The 26,041-nt window shown below is 48.5% G+C and overlaps 1 protein-coding gene and 1 long non-coding RNA gene across 6 annotated transcripts; one reads left to right on the forward strand and one right to left on the reverse strand.

The window, feature by feature from the left end:
* Positions 1-3,702: 3,702 nt before the first annotated feature.
* pheta1 (PH domain containing endocytic trafficking adaptor 1) lies at positions 3,703-16,506 on the forward strand. 4 transcript variants are annotated; one of them, XM_051921234.1, is made up of 3 exons: positions 3,703-4,326; positions 7,205-7,313; positions 12,488-16,506. In XM_051921234.1, exons 2-3 carry the CDS (start codon positions 7,287-7,289, stop codon positions 13,301-13,303), a joined length of 843 nt encoding a protein of 280 aa, XP_051777194.1. In that variant the 5' UTR covers positions 3,703-4,326; positions 7,205-7,286; the 3' UTR covers positions 13,304-16,506. The 4 variants fall into 4 exon arrangements, with proteins under 4 accessions (XP_051777194.1, XP_028681123.2, XP_028681126.2 ...); XM_028825290.2 differs by having other exon boundaries at positions 3,703-4,069; XM_028825293.2 differs by lacking the exon at positions 7,205-7,313 and having other exon boundaries at positions 3,703-4,069.
* A 4,095-nt stretch (positions 16,507-20,601) lies between these two features.
* LOC127526249 (uncharacterized) lies at positions 20,602-23,913 on the reverse strand. 2 transcript variants are annotated; one of them, XR_007933905.1, is made up of 2 exons: positions 23,883-23,913; positions 20,602-22,863 (listed from the first exon to the last, which is right to left on the reverse strand). It is a non-coding gene; the product is annotated as an uncharacterized LOC127526249 (long non-coding RNA). The 2 variants fall into 2 exon arrangements; XR_007933904.1 differs by lacking the exon at positions 23,883-23,913 and adding an exon at positions 23,470-23,500.
* Between the last annotated feature and the right edge of the window lie 2,128 nt (positions 23,914-26,041).

Genomic DNA, 26,041 nt, shown 5'->3' on the forward strand with positions numbered 1-26,041 from the left:
TAAGGGGGTGTGTGGCGCTTCTGATATCTTTGCAAAAGGACGAAGGTCCAGCTCTTCATAGTCCTGGTGCTCCCTGTTTGTGAGACATGGACACTATCCAGTGACCTGAGATGAAGACTGGACTCCTTCATGTGTGTCCCTTCGGAGGGTCCTTGGGTCCTGCTGGTTTGACTTGGTGTTGCTCACAGAGTCCTGAATGAGGCACATGACCCGCACTGTGAGGGAGCGTCAGTTACGGCACTGCAGCCATGTGGGGCGATTACCCGAGGGTGATCCAGCTCGCAGGACCCTCATTGTTGGACCAGGCCAAGGGGACGCCAACCTAACACCTGGTTGCAGCAGATAGAGGGTCATTTTCAGAGGGTGGGACTGGACCACGTGTCTGCCTTTACCAACCAGGATCCCGAACTTTTTCGTCGCGTGCGGGGTACATCAACGCACTGTACCAGTGCATGCCCCCCCAACCTGACCTGACCTGGGGCAGCCCTGTTGGGTTCCATGAGGTCTGCCAGGGGGAGCCACAGGGATCGATCAGGAATCCTTCAGCCTCATCCAGAAGTGCTTCCGAACCACAGCTTCATGATCTCGGGATAAAAGGAGCGGCCCCCCCCCCCCCTTCAATCTGAGAGTCGGGTGGAGGGAAACAAAGCTTGTGAGAGGAGCAGAGATACCGAACTGCAATTGCGGGGTGCCAAATGCTTACCTTTGTAAGAGTTTCCCACAGTAAAACTGATCTGCTTAGAGCGAACTTGTGTCCAGACCTGTTCGCCGGGAGTTTGGGGATCTGTAGTGCCCCCACCCGGGTGGCCACAACCATCAAAAAACAAAGCAGAAACTAATGGATCTAAATGAACAACAACAACATCATCTGTCCATCAGCTCAGTGAAGAACCATGGCAAGAAAAGGAGTCCAACAAGCCGGACACAGTCAGAGTCCCGGAGACCTCAGCTAACTAGCCTTCCTATTGGCCATTGTACAGCTGAGTCAGTGCTGGGCCAGCCAATCGGATGATTGCCGGTAAACAATCTGGCAGTAGAGCAGCGGCACCAAGTGAGTTATTTATGTTTTAGTATACAACAGCTAATCAGCAGCTCTAGTCAGGGTGTACTAAACTGAAGTGGTGAGACTGAAGGGCCATCTCTTATATTAGCACACACAGCCTTGGGGTCTTGTAACTAAAAGCTGGACTATCCTTGGAGTCATAAGAGGGCATCTTGAGATGTTAACGTGCGCTCGGGTTTGTAGGTAACAAGGAGTTCAGATAAGTAAACAGGAATTCGGCCATTTTAAGACTTTATATGTTAAAACCCTAACAACAAACAAGCAAAATGGCTTGTATAAGACCCCAACACTCAGCCCCGATCATGACATTCCGTGATGTCTTTTCCGGGTATTTCAGACCCAATTACGTTCATAATTTTTGCCCCCAATTTTTTTTTGTACAGCTGGCGCCGTTATGTTGTGGATTTCGTGTCACTTGTTACCTAGGTAACATTCCCACAATTCACCGGGGAATCTCCAGAGCTCTCAAACACAAAGGCCCAAATATGACCACTAGAGGGGGTATTCGTTGGACCCGACTAGTTACAAAGACAAAAGAGAGACTCTTCACAAATAAACAAGATTTATTCTTCACAAGGATGCTCTGTAATAACAGGAAGCTCCGTGGGGCACAAAAGAACAACAGGAATTGCCTGTTCTATGATGAACAAAGTGCCAGTACTGCGATGGATGGCATGCATGTGGGGGTACTGATCCTTTATCTGGTGGGAGGCAAATAGGATGGAAGGACAGGGGGGACACAACCTGGCAAGGCTATGGGCTCCCCCAACATGACAGAAGGCAGCCTACCAGTGTGGACACCAGCCAAGCATGCTGGGAATTGGAGTCCAACAGAGCAGCCTTGTTGTGTCCACCAGGGGGTGCTGCAGAGATACATGATCCCTGCTCTCTGCCACTTCCAACTGACCTGGCAGTACTTCTATTGGGTTATGCCTTGGCACCAGAAGATGAAATGACCCCCCCCCCCCCACATCCAAGTGAGTCGGGTGGAAGGAGGACAAATGTCATCAAAGCGGAACAAAGAGGAATTGTGTTTACTGGAGACCCATTGTGAAGGCTTTGTTGAGGATTTATTTGAACCCGGGACTTGCGTCTGTGTGGTGGTGTCTGAGGTTTGCACCCCCTACAGGTCACAATACGAATTCCAAAGCACAAATCTCAAAGCTCAAAAACAGTCACAATGACAAAACACTCACCAACTCCCAAGGGGAACTGGAATGAACCGCAAGGGACTCCCCTCATCCCAATAAAAGTGGGGACAACCCACAGTCCCTTGCTGTTCTTGGGGAACCACCCACAAAACACTCCTGCATCAGGACTAAAGCCAATAGTTAACAAAAGTAATATTAGCAGAATTGAATGACTTAAAAATGAATAAGTGGAACTTCAAACACGGATTTGAACCCCAGCCACTACAGATGACATCATCGCTGGGTTGCCCTTAAAGACACGTGAATGTCTTCTCACTTGCTTCTTTGTATTTTGTGGCTTGGAATAAAGTGTGAAGTGCGGAGACACCCACAGGCCAACCCCGTGTAATCGAAACAAAACAGGAGTTATAAACAAACTCGAGCGAGTCTCCGATGAAGACTATTTCAAGATGGCAGAGTGTCCGTTGATAAGGACAAGGCGGGTCCAGGCAGGCAGGCAGGTGGACACCAGAAGCGACATCAAGGTGGTGGTTTGGGGGGGTGAAGTCATCAACCTGCCTGTAAAAGTTTAGTGACGTGACTGTCCCAGACTTCGAGAATTTGAGAAGATTGTCAATTTGTGTGCTTATGCTGTAAACGTCCTGAGTCCATTCAAAAATTCACTTAGGGCATATTCCATTGTTTTTCTACATGTAATTCCATTCTCAGAACCCCTCAATCCACTTCCTGGAGGTGTGGGGTGAGTCGGGGTGAAGTCTGCTCCGTCAGTTAATATATATGGAATAATTTGTGCCAGAATTAAATGCAGTCCATTATTTTAACTATACTGTAATGCAATACGTTTTATTTTGATATACTGTAGTTTTAACATGCCATAATTAAAAACATACCAGCGGACTGATCGATTATTTTTCATTACGGCACGCCGTTTTCGTGTCAGTTTGCACTTTATTTCGTGTGCACTGCTTGCATATCGTAACTAAAAGCAAACGTATTCCATTTCGCTTAGCGGCCACTCCGTGTGTGCTGCATTTCAATCCGAGAGGCGCATTAATCGCGCGACTGCCGCCTGATCACGAGCGCCAGGGGTAATGAGGCTGAATGAGGTGCTGCTTGTAATGTTGCCGCTTGTCTTATACGAATTGTGCGTTTTTATTGTTTTCATGCTCCATGCTAATCCTCAGCTCGGTATGCCAGAAATGCAATCCCCCAATTACCGAGATCAGCCTCTCGGGGTGACTTCCACAGCCTGCACAATGTCGCGCACGATGCGCCCGTTTCAAGTAGTTAAATCGGTCCCGTGCCGGATCACATTCACACCTCATGAGATTTTTTCTCGGGTTCGCTTGGTGCCACAGCAGGGGTCCGGGACCACCCTCTCCAGTTATTTTGGTGTGTTCACGTCAACCTAAACGAATCTGACTTTTTTTTTCTGTGCCCCTGAATGGCGTGAGTTTGAATGCGCCATCTCTCGGATCCCCGGTCACTTAAACAACCGGCTGCCCGTCTCTAATTGGCAATCGAACTGCAGCGCCTTCAAAACTGCTAAAGTTACACGCCGCGTTTCGACCCTTTTAATGCTCGCCGACCCCCGCTCCGCCCCTGTCGCCCCCCAGCCGTCGCCACGCGTGCATATGCCGGACGGGGCGATCCATTGGAGCCGCGGTGCGTCACGTGCCTTCCACTTGGGGAGAAAACGGGAGCGGAGAAGAGGAGAGCAGGAAAGGAGAGGAGGATCCGCCAGGAACGGAAAGACACCTCGGAACTCGGCCAGATGAGACGCCTCGTAGTTTCTGGCTTCTCGTCTGGTTTGTTCGGGCCCCCTCACCGAAGATCTCCTGCCTAATAGTGGCTCGTAAGTGCCCATCTTGTCGCATTTCGCGTGATTGTCGCCGTCCTTTGTCCGCGTCTGCTAACCCCGAGACGAGACGAGGCGACAGTGTGCGTGTCGCGCATGCGCACACTCCGAGCAGGCCCGCTCCGTGCCTATTGTCGCCCGGAGCCGTGCTGTGGCGGTCGTACCTGAGGACAGCGCGACACCACGAGCGCGCCGCCGTTTCACGGGCAGCCCCCACCCCCTGCGCGTTCGATTCAAAACGACCCTGATCCGAGGTGAAGCTGGCAAACAACGTACGAGTGGCCGGCTCGGGGCTCACACGGCTTTGTTTTGCGTCCTCACTTGGTGGCCGGCGGTGAGGAACGGGCACAGGTGGGGAAAGAGAGCAGGCGCGAGAGACCCCCTAGCGGTTACAGCGTTCAACTGCACGTGAATGGCCGCAGGTTCAAAGGAGCTGCTATTGTGTGCTGGAGCTAAGGAGCCAGCGACTGGAAAGAACTCTTTAAACGGAGGCGTCATTTTAATTTAGAGGGGACTGAAGCAGCACAAAAACAAAAAAGAGTTCACGTATTTGGGGGTCTGTTGCTCGATTGTTAATTAGAGAATAAGAGAATCGTCACTTTGAAAAAAGTTACTCACCTGGGGTCAGCAAAGGCCATTTGGAGCTCTAGCCTGGTGGCGCCCCTTGGTGGTAGTCCTAGTGGTGACAGCACTGCGCCCCCGTGTATGCAGACTTTTACAGGGTGGTCTGCAGTGTGTGCCCCTTAACTTTCATAAACAGCACTCCTAATAGATTGACCCACTCAGTAATCACCATGCCCAGCAGGATGCCACTCTGGACGGCTGCCCGCCTCACCCATACCTGCATCCGCCACTGCGTGTGGTACACTGAGTGCGCCAAGAGCTGACTTTTCATGGCCCACGTTGAGCACCCCTTACCCAAAATGTTCCAAAATCCCAAACTTTTTGGGCGCTGCCCCAATGCACCAAGTGTTAAAATTCTCTCTCGTTGAGCCAGACGTATAATGTAATCTAATATATATGCAGATAGCAGAAACACAGGTCAGTGCCAGTTATTGTGCCATTCAAAGTGCAAAATAATTGTTTAGAAAAACCGCTTCCATGTAGCAGGTGAGGGTGTGACGTCTGTTGGACTGGGCAGAGGCCCCTTGAACTGGCTGCTGCTCATCCCAGTAATGCTGCCATCTGTTGGATGAGGTTGTATGTGTCAGCTGTGGGCCTCGGCTCCGCCCACTGCTCCTCCTTACCCAACTTGTCAGTTACGAGTTTCCGTCATGTGATGGGATGGAGTAGGGGGCTGCTGGGTGCGCCTGGCAAGGTCTTCTTGTGTTTCTCATTTGTCCTTCTGGTCAGCCGAGAGGGGGATTTTTGCCTGGCCTTGTGGCCCCCACTCTTTGGTTTAGCCACTCTCAGAGGACCATCTTAATCTAACTGCTGCCACCATTTTGCTTGTTGGACTTCAGCTTTTCAGAGGGCTGTGTGGATAGACATCCCGTGTCTTCAAGTCGTATCTTTCCACGCTACTTCACTGGGTGGGCTCGTCGATCCAACGTTGAAGTATCCCAGTGCCCACAGCTTCACAGCTCCCCCTGCTCTTTGATCAGCCCATATGACACGATGGAATCCAAGCCACTCAGAATAAGATGAACGTGTGGGCGTATGCTCAGCGGAGAAGAGTTTAACCGGATTGTCATCTCTAAAAATGCGTAGAAGAATGTAGCAAACCATCGGGGACGCGCTCTTCTCAAAATACTTTCCATTGTGGCTGCCAAAAGAGGCCCACTGGCACCTTCTGGGGGGCATTTCTTGTTTCACTTACCAGGGCTATGACCTCATGACCTGTGGTGGCACAGTTCCGGAATTTGAGCTTGAGGTGGGCTTGTGTGGGGACTTTGGGCACCGCGTGTCCCACCTTGTCACTGCTTGACCATCTCGAAGTTTCAGTATTCCTTGTTAGCCTGGCATACAGCTGGGTGAGGCTGTGCCCTTCCTGTTGGACTGTAACTGGCACTTTTTTTTTTCATGTTTTATTCATCCTTACTCATTTTGGGGGGGTCACTGAATTAATTTTTATTATTAGTTACTTTAAGATAATGGAATGTACAGCCAAACGGGCATTGCCATTATTTCCTGATTTAGTATCATGATTACTAAGGGTTAATAATAATAATAATAATTCTTTACATTTATATAGCGCTTTTCTCACTTAGGGATAAGGAGAGAGGGTCACACACTACGCGATGTTGAGGGTTGTGGGTCATTATCTCTATTTGCAGATAATTAAATATCTCAAAGGTGTGTTTAAAGAAAGTTCTCCATTGTATCAGTTACAGGTAGATGTTGCCACCCGCTTGGCATCTCCACCTGGCACAGCTTTGTCCAGGGTACCACTGTTGATGGATGTTACCTCGGCGGTGCTTCTCCCGGTGGTGGAGCAGTGGTATGGACGTCTCCCTGCCAGCCACCTTTGGGTCCGATGTGACCTGCCCCAGCTCTTCTGCCCCTTCCACCAGTTCTCTTCCTGCTCTCTGTCACTTCGTTCCTGTGGCCCCCATGCCTTTGAGCAGGTGACACATTTACATCTTCGCTCGACGGGTCTCCACCTGGCCTCCTTGCGCTCGGCCCTCTTCCTTCAGCGGGTGGGATGGTCGGCTCAGTGAGGAGAATGGTTTTGTTAACAGTCGAGCACCATGCCATTATGTTTGACCACAGCTATGACGTGGTGATCTCCTGACTGTTGGTGTTCCCCACCTTACCATGTCGGACCCTCTGAGGACAGGTCCGGGTGTGCTGACCTGATAACGGTGGCGCACCTCAATTTGCCTACTGATCTCCAGCTTCTCCATGACTTGGTTGTGTACCTGAGATAGCACAGCCTCATACCCTGTGTGTTGGGGTCTTACCCGGGTGGTGGGGCGGGGGGCGTCACACAAACAGTAGATTTGTTCCTGAATTTAGACGTTTTTGACTTTGATGCTTTGAGTTAATTGTCCTCCCGGTTTGGACCTCCTGCTCACATTTCGATTGTCGTCCACCTCCCGATTCCTTCGGCAGCCTCTTAGTAAGAGGTCGGCTATCAATGTGCTCATATTTACCTCTCGGGTGACAACAACTCATTTTTCTACATTCCAGGTGACCAAGATCAGTGACGCAAGATGACCTGCCGTGGAGCGGAGAGTAGCCTTTCAGAGTCCAGCCAGGTTGTGCAGAGGACATGTTTGCACTTCATTTAACGGCCCCTGTAAGTACTCTGGGTTGCTCTTCTCTGGGCAAGTCTTTATTGGTCCACCCGCCCGTCATAGCCCTTGGCCACTCCCCGTTTAGCCTGCAGTGTCTCCTATTGGTAGGCTACGCCCACCCACTACTCACAAATCCAAAACATGGCCTCAGGTTACTCACCCGTCCCATCACTTGATCTTCGAGGTTCTCTGGTCCTGTGACTTGTGCGTTCTTCTCCTCCACAGGTATGCTCTTGCCTTTACTGTAGGTTGATAGTGCCAGTCTCTCGTTGAACAACACTGTGGGAGCAGCTATCGTCGTCCTAATGTCCGCGAGCCAGAGAACCAAAGTAAAAGTCTGGAGGCTGACGCCAATCTGCAGGAGCGAAAGGCCATCACTGTCACAGTGTAGGAACGCGGTTGAGACAAGTGCCACCAACCTGACTGAATATCTGCAGGATGGCCTAAAAACGTTACAAAGGCACTCCGAGGCTGGCTGCTTCCTAGCTCCCAAGTGTGGCACGTGGTCCTGCCAACGACACAGAAAAGGACCAAGAAAACGAGGAGAGGAAAAAAGATACGGGGTGGGGTCAAAAACGTGATATGCTAACCCAAACCTGTAGCCACAAAAATTCCTTGTTGCTTGTAAAAATATTCCGCTTGCGGCACCGCCAGGGTTCACCACCCTACCCACAAACTTGACGTTTGTGACGCCGACTTTTCTTCTGTCACGGTGGCTGTGACTTCCGTTTCTCATGAGGGGGAGACTGGGGTGGACGCTACCAACCTGAAAACTGGAGAATAGCGTAAAGAAGGGAACGGCGGTGAGGAGAAAACCAGGATCTCCACGGCGTTCCCTCTGATTTGCAGAACATGTGGGTCAGCACTTGCTGTTTAAGACCAATGGATTCGGTCATCAAGCCGGGGTGGGGCACAAGGCACTGACCCACCTAACACACAAGTCGACGAGCGGGAGACCTCCGCAGCTCCGCCTTCCAGTAGCTCTGCTAGAGAGCCGATTGGTTTATGTCACGTATAATCTGAAGCGACATCCTCCTTGATGGGGTGGAGCTCTGCAGGTCTGCGGCTAGAAGCGATTGGGAGGGAAAAAAAGGAGCGTGGCCTCAGAGCTGTGTGTCTCTGTTCTCGCCTGAGGAAACCCAGGGGTGGAAATTAGGGGTATGACACAGTGACTAATCACCGTTGCCGCCTTTAAAATCGAGGAACACCCACAACGCTTGTGACTCCGCCTCTTCCTCCACACCCTTATAACTCGAAAACCTGATGGGAAGTCGGTGTTCCAGCTGACTGAGGGGTCACACTTGAACTTGGCGAAAGTGCACCTCCATTTTTTTTTTCCTTCACTGTTCAGATATTAAATAGGGGGTCCCGCAGGACCCCAACACTTTCTCAGCTTTTGTTTCATTGATTACACAGTACGCAGGGACGTAAACATACTCTTTTAATATTATGGTTATACAAGGGACGTTCAAAAAGTCTCCGCACTTTTATATTTTCGTTGGGAACGGTGGAGGCGGGAGGAGCGGCGATTGGTCGCGTCGGAGAGTGTCATGTGACTGGGAAAACTGCATCGCAAAGGAAGGTGACTATGTAGAAAAGTGATGTCATTAAATAGAGTTAAACAAAAGTGTGGAAAACGTTTTGAACATCCCTCGTATATATCTTTTTTAAAACAAGTCGAAATGTGGACAACAGAAAAATCGATCCATTCTGCCATGAATGTATCGTTACTGTTTCGTACTTGTAGGACAAGAGACGGTTCTCATTCGCGGGTAATGACTCAGTTCAATCTCGACAGAATCATACGTGAAGTGGACGAGAACTGAGAATCGGGTGGGCGGCCCTTGCACGCGTGCCACGAACATCTAACCGTAGAACGAAAGACGCTGACGACATTACTCGCTCCTGTCAAGCTCTGCTGAATCGATTCCGTTTGTGCTCGTGAATCGATTCGCGTGGTCTGAAAAGAGCAATTCGGCAGGAGCAAACCGTTTGTAACTTGTGTGTGCTACTCGATGTGCAACACGTCTCCTCTCTCTGGTGCCACGACTAGTTGGTACAACTACTCTGAAACGAACAGGAACCATTAGGTACCGGAGTCCTCACTGTGATTCTCGTTTAATAACAACGATGACAGTAAACCGAAGAAGGAACAACGATCAACTTCCAGCGAACCGGTTTTGGTTGTTTTTGTGGTGTAGTCCGGTCCGATGAATGAACGCTGACTTCTGGTTGCGTTGTTTGCTATGTAGCGGGATGATGGGACTTCGGGAAACGTCGTATGGCTCTAGTCTAGAGGTTAGAAACTGTGTCTGGCGAAAAGCCGTTCCCCCCCAATTCACGTCACGGGCAGATGCGTGACACAACCGTACCTTGAAACTTGCGTCTTCCTTACCTGACGGATCTCGAAACATGTGTGTCATAACTCCACATGACACACTACAGATCAATTAATGCGGAGGAGAGAGTCTATTAGTAATTCAGATTGATACGTGGGGGTCATTTTTGGACCCCTCCCCCCCCCCAGGTTTTGATTTACGGGCGTATTAATTTTGTTAGTTACCGATTCCCTCTCATGGAATGACATCTTATCCTGCGTCACTTCTTCCCTAACACTCACTTGCTCTGAAATGGGAAACATTTGTCAAAAAAAAAAATGTTGTTCCCAGGGTGGCATGTGACAGTTCTATAATTTGCATTTTGTCAGTGTGCTTCCCAATTCTTTTGTCCGCGTATGTGCCTGACAGATCTGTGCGGTGAATCAGGCTGAAATCTGACCCTGCAGAGGCCTAGAAAAGAGGTAGTGTGACATGAATCAACACCCTTGTGTATTTGACACACACACTCGCACTCGTGGGACGGTGTAAAAGGACAGGCAGGCGGTGTTTTGGACACTTGGCACATCCATATTCACTTTTGATCAGGTCGGGGACTCTTGATATTCAACTTCCTTTCTGGAAAGCGGGAGTGAGGATGTCGGCGCTCACTGAGTCTCGACTGTTTCGGAGCCAAGACCCCCAAGATATGGTAACCAATGAGAGTGTTTTTCTTTTTTTTTTTTCCTCTTTGATAGCTGAGCTTCAGTGATGTGAATTGAAATAAGTGAAATCCTAAATTCTTTAGATATGTGGAAAAGGAGCTGCGTGCATGAGTAGTGCTACAGGAGGGCTGCTTCGAGAGTGTTTTTAAAAATGCGATTTCGCAATGTTAGTGGCGGACCCCCTGTGACGGGACAGGACGGTGGAGGATGCCATGGGATTGTTTCTGTGTCACCTCATGGAAATCAGGAACAGCCACCTCCCCAAGATCTAGTGCCCTGGGTTCAAATTCCATGGGAGATTGTTGTCCTGTTTGTCCCACATTCCCAAAGACCTGCAGGTTAGGTAGGCTGGCTTCTCCAGAGAGTGTGTTTGTGTGTGTGTTGGGGGTGGGGGTGGGGGGGTGTCCTGTGATAATCTGGTGTGTTGTCCAGGGCTGTTTCCTGCCTTGTGCCCAGTCCAGCACGGCTTCTCCTGTGACCCTAAATGGGATTTTGTGGCTCTGAGAGTGTTATGTGTGGTTATCAGGCAGTGGGTTGGTATCCCTGCCTTGCTTGTCTCCCTCCCGGGTCAATTCAGATAGTGGACTGATTGTGGACTGTACCGTTTAAAATGCAGGATTAATTACACAAATTATCACCTGACGTAATGTTTAATAAACCTTGGGGCGGCTCTGCCACCAGGTCAATAGTGTGATGAAACCTCCCCATGAGCCAAAATAACCAATAGGGGGGCACTACCTCCCACTTGATAAAACAACGGAGTTTCCGCATGCCGAAAGCAAGAGTGGGAAATGATGCGTTGCATTAAACAACCTGGTGTCCATGCACCGCATTGTTAAAAGTATGAGCAACTCTCCTTCTGGGGTCTATGGGGGGGCTTTATCTGGGTTTGTTAATCCTATGGGGGAAATTGTCTTTTCACACAACCTTTAATAATAATAAAAATAATTCTTTACGATTATATAACGCTTTTCTCACTACTCAAAGCCCTTAACCTTTGGGGTTCAGAGTGCAGGGTTAGCCATTGTACTGCACCCCACAGCAATTTTCAGGTTAAGGGCCTTAACGGCTCAACAGAATAGGATCCGTTCTGGCCGTACTGGGATTTGAGATACCAGTGGAAATCTTTAGCCTCGGAGGCACCACTCTGCTTGAGGCTGCTTCAAATTAGGTTGCTTCAGCATGTGAAGAAGTCGCAGGTTGTGCTCTGTTTTGTGCTCAGTTTTATTGTTTATTCTCTCTTGTATTTTGTCTTCCAATCGCAGCGCCATTTAAATTCCTTAGGATATTGCTGTTTTAGGTGTTGGTTGCTAGGATGTTTTGTTACAGGGGCGTTCCTAGGAAATGGCACTGTGGTGCTGTCATAAGGGTAACAGTAATTACGCCATTGTTTGATAACACAAGTCGTCTACATTTGCGGACTTTGGTGTGCGTGATCAGCTGATATCACATTACACGACTACACAACCTGACAAATGCAGTTGCTGATCACATGCTGCATTCCCTTGCTATCGGACCGATGTGAAATGCAGAGTGGAAATTTGGATATGAACTCGGAGCTAAGAGCTGGCGCAATTTCGGTGATATCAAAGCTGCCCGACTTCTGCATGTTGTGACGCTGACCTTTTGCGTAAGTCAAAAAAAATAAAACCTAGTCGGTCAGAAATTACATTTTTGGAGGGAAATGGCCCACATTTACTACGTTTAGCTTAACCAAAATACACAGTTGCTTTTCTTACAGACCAAATAACACATCAACAGCAACCTCACAGTTCTCGCAGTAGTTCGATCGGAAATTCTTGTTAGTTGCACTCATGCGGAATGTGTATTCGGAGCTCTGGATACTCCCATAGCATGTGAACACGGCATCCTAACTTTGAGGATGTCAGATTACACAACTGAAATTCACAGGGGTGACAAATTAGACGAGTCCGCGATGACTTTCGAGCACTGTTTCACATTTCCAGAGTATCGTGAGCCACCCAATTTTTCTGACAACCAATAATGTGCTGTGCGGTAACTCGAAAATCGGGGGCTGTCCTGGGTGGTCATTCTATTCGTTGGTTTATGTCGTTATTTCGTCTAAACAGGTTCCTATCCAAGTTCTTATGGAATTTTTCTTCCTTCTTTTTCTAGGCTGTAGAAAAACCGAGGATGAAGCTGAACGAGCGCAGCATCGCTCACTATGCCACCAGTGATGCCCCCGCAGACAAGACAGGACATTTGTACAAAAAGGGCGAGCGAAACCCGGCTTATCACCGCCGCTGGTTTGTGCTGAAAGGGAACATGCTGTTCTACTTCGAGGACAAAGACAGCAAGGAGCCCATCGGGGTGATCATCCTGGAGGGGTGCACGGTGGAGCTGTGCGAGTCCTCCGAGGAGTATGCGTTTGCCATCAAGATTGACTGCATGAAATCCCGCGTCTACAAGATGGCGGCCGAGAGCCAGGCGGCCATGGAGTCCTGGGTGAAAGCTCTGTCCCGAGCCAGCTTCGATTACATGAGGCTGGTCGTGCGCGAGTTGGAGAAACAGCTGGACGAAATGCAGGCCCGATGTCAGAGGAGGCAGCCCGCCGTCCGCACCAAGTCCAGACCCGGCGTTAGCATCGGCGCCGTTCCCACGGCGAGTCCGCAGGCCTCATACAACAGGACGAATGAGGAGACAGTTCAGTTTATGCCTACCGTGCCGGCTAAAGAGAACGGAGTGGCTTGGAACAAACCCAGTGAAGCGCTGAACGGATGCATCTACGCGGGCTACGACGGAGGCAGGCCACCTCCCGTACCCCCCCGCAGGAAGAGCGGCGGAGGCGGCACGGTCTCCGCATTAGAGAGCCCCGTGTCTCCGGGGACGTCTTGCTTTGACAAGCTCCACGACTGGTACGGGAAAGAGATCATCGCCTTAAGAGACGAGTGGCTGCTCAGCCAGGTGGACGGACCGCCATCCCACGTGTGAGCAAAGAGCAACGGAAACCATGACAATGCCAAAGACTTCTGCTTCTTCTTCTAATTCTTTTTTTAGTCTCCTCTTTATTTTCCACCTCTGTGGGACTGGTTTGTCACTTCCTGATGGGGTCAAGCACAGAACGGGTGGCGTTTTATTTCAGTTTGGAAATCCTCCAGGCCAACGAGAGGCTCTTTTCTCCTGTTTGGCTCGACTCCAGACGAGTGGGTTTTGTTTTGCGTACGCAAAGGCAGACCTCGTTTCGGCTGACTTAGAGATTTGGAAGGGCGTGTCGACCCTCAAGAAAGTGGGAGGGGCAAAATGGATTTTTTTGGGGAATACACCCTGACCCTTCATGTCATTCTTTTCACAGATGGTTCACACATTCACATCACCGTGAACACGCCACATCTCCGAAAGGGCAGATCCCCACATCGATGCGGTAGGCGTCCGTGCCCACCAACTTTGGGATTAATGTCGGCCACGTCAGTGGAGGAAGAGATGTGGAGTGGCGGACTCTCAATACCCAGAGATACTTGAATAATGCGGTACACGAGCCACGTTTACCTGAATGAATATATTGAAACGTTTAGGCCGTTTAGGCCCAGGCCTTGCTTCGTCTCTATCCTTTCTCACTTACTTAGTAGTGCCTAGTATTTCATTGATTTCAAGTGTTGCGAGGAATATCAGAACTGAAAAAGTACCAAAAAACCCAATTTTTGTTTTAAACAGTGCCCTACCAGCTATTTTAAAAGTTATTTTTCGGTACCAGAAGTAAACTGTTGTTTACAAGCACCTCGCGTTCGGTCATTTATTAGTACAATGGGGATCTGTTTGTCGAGCCTGTCGTAGTTATAATAATGCACTGGAGACTCCGAGGGGCCAAAATGCATGGATGTTTTACTAACGTATTTTTCAAAAAGCAACTCTGGTAAATCAGAGGAAACGCATATTTAAATTGAAGACCTGCCTCTTCATAGATCAAGAGTCCCGCCTTCAATTTAAAACCTCGATCCTTTGCGGCTGCATCTCCTCTGATCGCACTGCTCTGATTTTTCATGAGCATTTATTTAACAACCAGCTGTACTACCCATCCAAGACAGTTTGAAATCTAAGTAATCAACCTCAGTGTTTAACCTTTGCAATGCACCATCTGTTGGAATGTATTTTGCAATCCATGTAGTAATGAGAAGCATTGTATGAGTCATTCCAACAGCATCACAAGCATTTGTAGTAGTAAAATGCATGTGTCTCTGTTATATGCCATTCGGTATGGGATTCATAAAGGCAGAGTTAATGTTTGTGATGTGCCATCTGTTAGAATGACACATGCAATACATTTATTACTACAAATGTTTGAGATGCGCCATCTGTTGCAATGGCAGATGCCAGTTATTTATCATTTGGTATGGGATTCATAAAGGCAGTGTTAATGTTTGTGACATGCCTTCTGTTGGAATGACATATATAATGCATTTATTACTACAAATGTTTGAGATGCGCCATCTGTTGGAATGGCAGATGCCAGCTATATGCCATTTGGTATAGGATTCATAAAGGCAGTGTTAATGTTTGTGATGTGCCATCTGTTGGAATGACACATGCAATGCATTTATTACTACAAATTTCTGAGATGCACCATCTGTTGGAATGGCAGATGCCAGCTATATGCCATTTGGTATGGGATTCATAAAGGCAGTGTTAATGTTTGTGATGTGCCATCTGTTGGAATGACACATGCAATGCATTTATTACTACAAATTTCTGAGATGCACCATCTGTTGGAATGGCAGATGCCAGCTATATGCCATTTGGTATGGGATTCATAAAGGCAGTGTTAATGTTTGTGATGTGCCATCTGTTGAAAGGACAAATACATTGCATATGTCTCTGTTATATGCTATTCGGTACGTAATTTGTTTGTGCCATCTGTTGGAATGACAAATGCAACGCATATGTCTTGGTTATATGCCATTTGGTACGGGATTCATTTGTGCCATCTGTTGGAATGACAAATGTTTTTTATTGCTACAAATGTTTGAGATGCACCATCTATTGGAGTAACAGAGACATAGCAACCACACAGACATGCAGATGCCTATATATTATTTGATTGGGTAAAAGTGACTGCCATGTTCCTACAGCGAGAAAAATGTCTTCAACAGGTAGCAGTGCGCCAAGTGGACATCCGCTTTGGTGACTGGCACAGGTTATTACAGACACGCAGGCACTTGCCCTTTTATTAAGGTAGATTTTTTTTACATTTTGCACGTTGTGAACATACGACTGTACGACTGGGTATGTGGACTGGACGACACGAGTAACATGAAGTTTCTGAAATTGCTGCGGGTCATCCCTGTCCTATTAGAACCTCCGCTCCTCGTGAGATTAAAGTTTCTCCCGGCCGTTGCTCCAAACCCTGTGGGGTAATTGACCTATAAAAACTGATCAGGTGGAGAGACCAAAATTCAAAAACCGCTAAGAACAAATGAGGTCCTCCACTTGCCCGACCGCACGTATGTGGCACTGCTGGGTCAGTGGGGCTTCAAACGACAAGGACTGTTCTCTTTCTCCTGGTACTCGAGGCCTTATCTCAGATAAATTACTGATGCCTTATCTGCCAGACTCCTCCATTATATAGTGCCTTGCAGGGAGCGTGAGTGCCATCTCTAAACCCTTACCGTTACAGATAACGTTTTCCATACTGGTGTTGGCGCTTTGCATTTTCCTGGCCGACAGCGCCAATGCCTGAAATGCAGCACAACTGTGCCCATTGATGTAAGTCCGTGTGGGCGTGGCATTGAGCACGAGGTGCCCGTCTGGCACCCGCAGCACAGTTGGCTGCCCAGTTCACTTGTGGTTTCTGCACTTGTGGGGAAAGTCCGGGCTGCTGTTTGTCGTCACGTCGTCTTTCTCGTTTCATTGACACCCAGCAGCCGGAAGAACACAGCGGTCAGCGTCGTGTGGCACAGGCAGGCAGGAAGGTGCTTGAAACGTCACAGTCCGGGGTGGGGTGGGGGGCACGCAGACCACGTGGCTTTTCCAGTTGTAGCAGAGCTGCATTTATACAAATAATGACAGGCGGGTCTTGATGACGCTGCGGCTGCCGCTTGAGCATTCTGGAAATGTGGTGGGCGGCGCAGGGGGGCCGAGGCCTGCTTGTTTGGTGACGATATGCTAATAAACTTCATTAAAGTGACTTCTTTATTCTTTAATAGTTTCTCACTCAAACAGTTCGTTCATTCATGGTGCTCCTCTGGTAACCTTTATTTCCTCCCCATTTAGGGGGGTCTTGTCCAGTTTCCCAGCCTGCCCAAAGCGATGCCGGGCCCGCTTTATTTCAAGAAGTGGACAGGATGAAAAACTACCGAGTCTCGTGGGCCGCGTTCACTTCTCAGTGCCAGACCACCGGCGGGCTGCGGAGGGTTAGCAGGAGAAAAGCATGGAAGAATACGCAAAGAGGGCCGCTGAGCTACGGACCCCACACCTTGGGAGGCTGAGCTGGAGGGTCTTATGGTTTGCTGTCAGTCCGCTCAGCGGTGGGCTCCGTAGCCAGGGGGTCCTGACTTGACGCAATGGAGCAGCCTGTCCTCCACGTTCACCCTTTACAATTTCACTTTTCCATTTTTTTTTCCTCATCAACCAACACTCAACATCCCATAATAAGTGGAAACAGAAATTTAGCGATTTTTGTAAACTTATTAAAAAATAATAATAATAATAAAAATGAAACCGCCCATTGACTCCAGCTACTCAGAACTTAGGGGATTCCAAGCTGGAGTCTTCTTGGGTTTGATGGACCCCCACCCCTGGCTTGGGGGGGGTCATCTGCCCTTCTTCTCTGCAGATCCCCTCCAGCTCTGTCGGGTTGGACAGAGACCACCGGTGGTCTCTCTGGAGAGGTTTGATTGGGTTGTGGCTGAGCCTCTCAAGAACATCCGCTGGGCTGTCCTGTTGTGAAGCGGCTGGAGTATTTGGGGGGTCTTTGTGAAGGGTCTCCGCCCACCCTTAACGCGGTGTCCCACCACCATACCGGTGCAGGTGATGAGCGGACACGATGCTACTCTTGCTTTCAAGCAGCGTTGGCTTCTCACAGTCTGCAAGTCCTTTAGGGGTCTTTAGGCCAACCTATGAGTGGTGGGCTGGCAGAGTGGGCCAGTGCTGACTATCCTTCTAGAAGTTTCTCCCATCTCCACACAGGTTCAGTGGAGCTCAATCAGCGTGACCACCAGGTTCTTGGTCACCACCCTTACACCAAGGCCCTTTGCCTCCCCTTGTTGCTCAGATTGGCCAAATGTCGTCCATTTGAGAACGATGGGGCTGTTGAGACCCTTCCTGAGATCCGCTCCGTGACTCTATGCTGCCCCCCCTAAGCTCAGCCGGTGAGTCCTTCAACCTCCTGCTTTGGTTTTTGCTCTCCTGTGGACCCCCTGTAGACCTGCATCCTAATCAGTCCGGGTGGGTTCCAAACAACGGTGGAGAAACATCTCAATGGTAAGCAACAGAATGGCAAAGCCAAAGCACAAGGTCTCAGTACTCGAGTCACGCTGATATTTTGGGGAATAAATTTGCAAAAAGCCCCGTAATCCTGTTCCTGGGGTGTGAACATGACAACATGTGATGAAAGTTGAGGTGGTCTCACACACCCTTTCTGCACATCACGGCCCACACAGCTCTGCCTCAACAGACGGGACCCCTTGAGGCGTTCACAGGGTGGTCTCATGCGTGTCTCAAATTTGGGAGTCCTTCAAACGCTCAACCAGAAATATTAAAAAAAAAAAAAAAAAGGAGAGAGAGCTCACCTCCAGGATGGCTTCAAAGAGTTGTGGCACAGGGTGGAGGGCAGCAGCAGGCGGGCACAGGAGTTTGCCATCCGGAGAAGAGAACACAAAGGGGAAAAACGTACAACCAGAACAACCTGGAAGGGGGAAACACGAACAAAAATAAGCATAAAGCAAATGTTGGGGGGGGGGGGGGGCATTCAGGTCCCTAAAGGGTCCGTAGAAGGTGGGCACACATGTCTTCACCATTCCTTCCTTCTATTTTTCTTTTTGCAGGCAGTCAGAATTTCACCATTGCAGTACCCAATATTTGCACTAGAGGGCGACATTGCCCTGTTCTGACTGAACTTATAAAACCTTTAATAGAAATAGAAACACAAAACTAAAAAGACTTTTGGTGCCCTCAACCTTAAATGTTTTAAGGTTGCTGGTGGTGGTGGTGGTGGTGAGGGATTTTGTTCACTATTTTTTTTTTTTTTATCCAAAGCAAAATATACATCAAGTCAATCAAGCTGGAGACCACCCGGCCTTGACGTTTCCAGCAGGATGTTGCAGCTAGCAAGTCACACAGGGGATGTCAAAAAGAATCAATGGAGGATTTACACAAACAACAAATCAGTAGCAACACTGAGGGGTAACGGCCGGAGGTTGAGCACTGCCACACATCTTCTAGCAGTAGTGAGGGGGCACAAACCTCATTAGACTGGCGAAAGCCCCTTCGGATGGAGCGGACCTTACCTGCCAAAGCAGCTTCATTCCTCGTACAGAGGGCCTTCAGACCCCTTCACGTTCTGCACACTTTATTATGTTGATTTCATTTTAAATGGAGAAGTGTGTGCCCACCAGTCTGCATTCGGCCACCCACAATGACAAAGTGACAATGGGTGACCAGAAAGGTTTGAACACAAATTCAAAATCTCAGCCCACTAGCAGCAATTGTGGCATGGAGTCTTCCTGGCTAAGTCTCTACAAGCTTTGCCCTCCTGGACTTGGGCAGCTGATCTCGTTTTTTCCTGGCAGATGCCCATCTGTGAAATGCTATCTTCAGGTCTCTTCTAAGAGGCCACTCAAGGACACTCACAGACTTGTCCCAAAGCCACTCCAGCATTGTCATGGCCGTTGTCACCCCAGTCTGAGATGGCTGTGCACTCTGGAGCAGGTTTTCTTCATCCTCCCCTCATTGATAGATTCTGCTTATCCTGATGCCACTTTTCCATCTTTGCACTTGTCACCATGTTGATTACCGATGGCACCAGCTGGTCGAGTGAATGCATTGGGGACAGCGTGAGGGCAGCAGTGACGGTAATCTCCCCCCGGGACACAAGATGGCGCCGGTTACTAACACCTTTACTCTTCCTCCCGTCTGCAGACCGGAAGATTGACAGCTTTACCAACTGTGATGTCACTTCCGGGTGTCCCCGCCCCTTTCTGCAAGGAGATCGGCCATATTGAGGCAGTCAGTAGTTAGAGTCGCTCACTCTTTCTGCAACACGTTTGTGAAGCCGCCATTTTCTTTTCAATTATACTCCGTTTGCCCCAACAGTTCAGAAAGTGAATCTCGAGTGACGTTTTGCACGTTGAGGTTTTGGGGTCCCATCAGGATGCCGTTTGGTGGTCCGTCGTCACCAATGAGATTCTTGACAACATCCCTGCCATGCTGTTTGGCCGAAGAGGAATGATTTTGATTTCGGGACCCGAAGATGAAAACAAGAACAAAACGGAGGCAATGGGCAAACCAGCGACGCGAGAGGAGATCCAGAAAAATACTGAGAGGGTTTGCGTGAAGTCTTTCTGTTTTATCCAAAAATACGGACCCCCGAACGGCGCATAAGGAACATTTTTAAAATGGGTGGCACCAATGATGTCACACAAGTACATCAAGGGCTTCTGGGAGGTTGGCCTTGGCGCGTGAGTCACCGGACGGCACCGCTTGTTAAAATTCAACATGGCGCCCCTCCAGTTTAGTCAGACCCCAGAACGCCCACCGAGAAAGCGTAAAAAATAAAAACACAAAAAAACAGAATCCCGAAGCCCAAAATCACAGCTCCTTGATCTCGGCGACTGGCGGAAACATCCAGAATCGAAATCCTTCATCCTTCATGGAATTTCCCAGCAGGCCCAAGTTCCCCGATGACCCTGACGCCACGGGATTTCGAGACATCATCTCGACCGTTTGGGTGGCTTCCCCGTTACGCTTGCTGATGATGTAAGAGGAAGAGGAGGAGGAGGACAATGAGAAGAGAGAAGACACACAATAGAACATTCCGAATCCGTTTGGGTGGGCGGGGTTACCAATCATTAGCCCCACCTCCACACTGCGCTAATTAACATAATGTGAACACCTGGCAGAAGAACATGCAAAGCACACACCGAGGGTGCAGATCGGACCCCCCCACCCCCACCCCAGGCCTGGAAAGATCCGGAATCCGGTCACAGACACACACACATACAATTCCTAAACCACATCCTGGCGTACAGTAAAGCGACACACGCAGTCAAAAGAAACAGCACGGCGGCAGACACGTCAAGTAATCAGAATCCATTTTACTAAGATCAATGCAGCTTTGAAAATCTAATTCTTTTTTTTTATATACGCATGTCTTTCTGTACTTCTTTATACTCTGTGCATATATTTATAGGTATGTACAAACATCGGAATCTCCGCACCACAAGCTTGTCGTGGCCGTTACAGAAACAGAAAGAAGGCGACGGATGGAGACATCGAACATCACAGCAGTCAGTCCACTGGTGAACTGCAAACCAAAGTGTCAAAAAAAAGAAAAAGAAAAGATCCGAACACAAAGGTGACGAGTCGGTGGGATTGTAGTGGTGGTGGTGGGGGGGACGTCCACGCCTGACGTTGGTGCTCCGAAGCGGGAGATCCATCTGATGAGACCACCTGGGCGCTCCATTCAGTTGATTCACGTCCCTAGCGTGTTTTGAACGGGCCGTGGTCCGGGGGAGGCGTGGCGCGCCCACCCATTCCCCTTTACAGAATATCGACGGTGACGACCCTCTAAGCAAACATCAAAGCGCTCCCGGACCACCATTGCCCTGAAGGCTTTACCATGAAGCCTTCCGTCGCAGCGCACACAACACCTCAGTCTGCTTTCCGGGTCCACGCTATGGTGAAAGGCGCTATATGCCCAATCTGTGAGTCTTGCCTTAAGCACCCTGGGAGGTGGGGGGGGGGGCAGCTTTCATTGTGAAATGCGCTAAAGACCCTCACACGGCAGTCTGTGACAAAGGAAATTGTGAAAGCCGCTATACCCTTGGTCTTTTGCTAGCGTTCGCCCCAGGTGGTCGAGACTTGTGGTCTTCAAGAGGTGTGCCGAGCGTCCCTGTCCTGTACCCCCCCGCTCAAGCGTGGTCGGGACAGGCGTGTTTGCTCCCCTGAGTACTGGAAGACAGAAGGATAGTCGGTGACAGCCGGAGCTTTTTCTAACCCTTTTGGGACCCTCAACCTTCTCCTCGGTGGGGTATGGTGGACCCCTAAATAATTGCTTAGCTTACATACGCCATGGGTACAGTATGAAAGGTGATTTTAGTGCAGGGCAATGTATGAGGGTTACGGTTAGGGTTTGTGGAGGGGCAACGCATGAGGTGGGGGGGGGGGCCTAAAAATTCTCAAAATTGGTCAACTGCACCCTGGGTAATTGGACTGCCTGTCGTCTCATGGGGCACGCCGGCGTGATGACTTTGTGACGTCAAGCGTGTCTGGACTGCGCTAGAAGTTGCACACAAACATGGAAGGGGGGGGGTACTCCGTCCAGAGGGCTATGAACCCATGACGCGTTTAGGGGCCACGTTTTCTGATGTCTGCAGCCCATCAAGGCATAAAATCTTTCAAATGCATGAAAAATAACCACAAATATTTTCGGGGGACCCAAAAATTCCCAAAATCGGTCAATAGCCCGGGAGTAGGGGGTGCTGATTTGTACCACGCACAGCTGAGCGGGTGCGTACGTCTGCCATTGACTCTACAGCCGCACACAAGACTTGTCCGATTTCTGTTCTTCCTTCAAGCCAACATGGCAGATCTTCAAGAGACAATGATGACCACGTTGTTTTGATATCGACCGCTCATAGAGTCTGGGCCGGGTCTTCTTTAGTGACATCGCATCAAACTGCTGAGGCATCCACAGGAGAACATCAGAAAGAAACATCCGGAGAAGCGATGCACCCAAAACTGGATTATGCACCAGGATAACGCACCTGCACGCACCACAGCGTCAAAGAGTTTTTGACCCAAAACGATGAGGTTGCTGCTTTGCATCCTTTGTGCTCGCCAGATCTCGCTCCCTTCTTTCCTGGAAATTCAAGTCGAGTCGAAAGGGAAGAAGACTTGCCACCATGGAAGAAATCCAGGAAAAAGAAAAAAAAAAAGAAGTGGTGGTGCACCAGGACAACGCACCTACACACAGGGCCGGATTTATATGAAAAGAGGCCCTAGGCTATTCCACTTATGAGGCCCTTTCACCTTCCATTTTTAAGTTTGTAAATTACATGAGAGATAATAAAATTTTGCTAACAATTTGAATGTAGGCCCCTCTTGATCTTGAGGCCCTAGGCTGAAGCCTAGTTAGCCTATAGGAAAATCCGGCCCTGCCTACACACACCACGGTGTGAACGAGTTTTTGACCAAAATCGATGAGTCTGTCGCTTTGTATTCTTCATATTTGCCAGATCTCACTACCTTAGTTCCTGAAATTCAAATTGAGACCAAAGGGAAGAAGAATTGCTAAAGTGGACGAATTCCAGGAAAAAAAAACATCCAGGGAAGTGGTGCAGCTAAAACTGGATTAAGCACCAGGGCCACACAGCTGCTCGCACCACGGTGTCAAAGAGTTTTTGACTAAAATCGACGAGGTTGTCGTTCTGCATTCTTCATATCTGCCAGATCTTGGTACCTTAGTTCCCGAAATTCAAATGGAGGCCTCAGGGAAGAAAATTTACCACCGTGGTAGAAATCCAGAAAAAAAAATAAAATCTAGAGAAATGGTGCAGCTAAAACTGAATATTTCACCAGGACCACACAGCTGCTCGCACCACGGTGTCAAAGAGTTTTTGACCAAGAACGATGAGGGTGTTGGGTTTTCGTTCCTCATATTCACCAGATCGTATTTCCTTAGATTCCAAAATTAAGACTGGGCCTTGAAGGGAAGAAGATTTGCTACCGTGGAATAAATCCAGGAAACAAACATCCGGAGAAGTGGTGCACCCAAAACAGGATCGCACACGATGGCAATGCACCTGCACAAGCCATGTGGTCAGTTGAGTTTTGTGTTCTGTGTCTTGTATTCGCCAGATCACGCTCCCTTAGCTTCCGAAAATTCTAATTGAGACCAAAGGGAAGAAGATTTACTACCATGGAAGAAATCCGGAGAAGTGGTGCACCTAAAACTTGATTATGCACCAGGACAACACAACTTCACACACCATGCCGTCAAAGAGTTTTTGACTAAAAACAATAACGTTGTCGCTTTTCGTTCCTTGTATTCGCCAGATCTTCCTCCCTCAGATCCCGAAATTAAAACTGAGACGGAAAGGAAGAAGATTTGCTACCATGGAGCAAATCCAGGAAACAAACATCCGGAGAAGTGGTGCACCCAAAGCAGGATCGTGCACAATGGCAATGCACCTGCACAAGCCGTGTGCTCGGTCGAATTTCTGACCAAAAGCAATGAGGTTACTGTGTGTTTCGTTTCTTGTATTCGCCAGATCACGCTCCCTTATTTCCCGAAAATTCAAATTGAGTCCAAAGGGAAGAAGATTTACTACCATGGAAGAAATCCGGAGAAGTGGTGCACCTAAAACTTGATTATGCACCAGGACAACACACCTTTACACACCATGCCGTCAAAGAGTTTTTGACTAAAAACGATAATGTTGTCGCTTTTCGTTTCTTGTATTTGCCAGATCACGCTCCCTTATTTCCCGAAAATTCAAATTGAGTTCAAAGGGAAGAAGATTTACTGCCGTGGAAAAAATCCAGGAAACAAACATCTGGAGAAGTGGTGCACCCAAAGCAGGATCATGCACAATGGCAATGCAGTTTTTGACTAAAAACGATAAGGTTGTCGCTTTTCGTTCCTCGTATTCACCAGATCTTGCTCCCTCAGATCCCGAAATTAAAACTGAGACAGAGAAGAAGAAGATTTGCGACCGTAGAGTAAAACCCAGGAAACAAACATCCAGAGAAGTTGCAAAGCCTAAAATGGGATTTTGCACAACGGCGACGCACCTGCCTGCACCACACCGTCACAGAGTTTTCGACCGAAAACGATGGGGGTGTTGCTTTTTCGTTCCTTGTATTCCTTCAAATTGAGGCCAAAGGGAAGGAGATTGGCTATTGTGGAAGAAGAAATCCTGGAGGCGTTAGTCGTGGTAACAATAGAGGAGTGCAGCAAATGTTTCCTCAACATCTCCAGGAGGGCATTTTTGAACATTTTCTTTTTTCAACAATTTTGAGAATATTTGTGTCCCACCCCCTCCTAAATTTTTTTTTAAAGCACACACAAGTGGTAGGCAGCCAAAGAAAAAAAACCCTGATCCGTGAGAAATCGGACAAATGAGAGGAGACCATTCAGTCCGTCAAGCCCCCACGTGTGGCTAAAAGCTAAGCTGGCCCAAAAAGGTGGCAGCGGTGGGATTGGGTTTTCAGTATTTTTATTTCACCTTATACAATTTCTTGTATTAGGAATTTGTTAGTTTTTCGCATACCCCTGGGGGTCGGAGCGCAGTGTCAGCTATTGTACAGCGAGCGCCCCTGGAGCAATTACAGGTTAAGGGTCTTGCTCAAGGGCCCAGCAGAGTAGGCTCTCTTTTTGGCAGTGACGGGGATTTGAACCAGCAACCTCCGGGATACCAGCACAGATCCTTAGCCTCAGAGCCACCATTTAGACACAAAGTGACAATTTTTCTACCACACTTTATTAAAAGCATATGGAAAAGTGATGGCACCCTGGTTTGGTTTGTTTCCTGCCTTGCACCCTGTGTTGGCTGGGATTGGCTCCAGCAGACCCCCGTGACCCTGTAGTTAGGATATAGCGGGTTGGATAATGGGTGGATGGAAAAAAACGCAAATTTTGGAATTGGAAAAACGAGACAAAACTGAAGAGTCTGGCCACAGTGAGCTCTCAGTCCGGCGGGCGACTTCACTTGATTTGTGTTACACGGGTCGGGGAAGGGGGTCTCGTTTAGCAAGTGAGAGAAGACGGGTGGACTTTTAGGTTCCCGGCATTCCCTACCCCGCCCCCCTGGAGACCACCGCAGACAATGCATAGAAGAGTCGTAAAGTCTGTGGCGCGACACGAGCAAGACGTGCGTGGAATATGTTCCGTCCCCTCGCTGTATTTCCAGAGTGTCTTCACAGCACAACACGAATTTCCAAAAATAACAATTAAAAAAAAATGAAGGAACCCAAATTCAGTCTCTAAGACAGGAAGGAATTGCTCCGCCGTGACGAGAGGGTTGATTTGATCAGTTTTTTTTTTTTTTTTCGTCGAAGTTCATCACAGGTCACTATCTAGTGGGGGTGGGGGGTGGGGGGGGTACCATGCTACATCTCATCGAGAGAGAAAAAGAGGCAACTGCAGACATCTCTACAACATACAGAACCACACAGGACACTCCGTGTTACAAAGGCTTCAAAAGATCACCAAGAAACGAAATACAGAAGCAGAGTCGTCTATTTAGAGTCGTTAGGACTATCCCACAAGTCTTCGTTTTTTTTTTTTTTTTTTTTTTTTAAATCGTCGATCAAAAAAAATGTTTCCGTCCGCTACGTAGCTCGGAACCGTGACGTCTTAAAGACAAAACTTGAAAAAGGCGGCTATTCCAAAAAATTTGCAAATTTTTTTGTTTTTTGTTTTTTTAAAAGAAGTATAGTGCTTTGTAGATGGCTTTTTCGATAAACGTCTCTTTTTTTTTTTTTTTTAAAACGTTTTTAATCTCATCCAGTGGCAAA

Source organism: Erpetoichthys calabaricus, chromosome 18 (assembly GCF_900747795.2).
Source record: "Erpetoichthys calabaricus chromosome 18, fErpCal1.3, whole genome shotgun sequence".
In the NCBI taxonomy this organism is placed as follows: Eukaryota; Metazoa; Chordata; class Cladistia; order Polypteriformes; family Polypteridae; genus Erpetoichthys; species Erpetoichthys calabaricus.

Bases quoted from the DNA above. Each gene is read 5' to 3' on its own strand.
- pheta1 (XM_051921233.1), top strand. From the start codon at position 10,285: ATGTCGGCGCTCACTGAGTCTCGACTGTTTCGGAGCCAAGACCCCCAA. The intron at 10,339-12,487 runs GTAACCAATGAG...TTCTTTTTCTAG, and splicing joins GCCAAGACCCCCAAGATATG to GCTGTAGAAAAACCGAGGAT.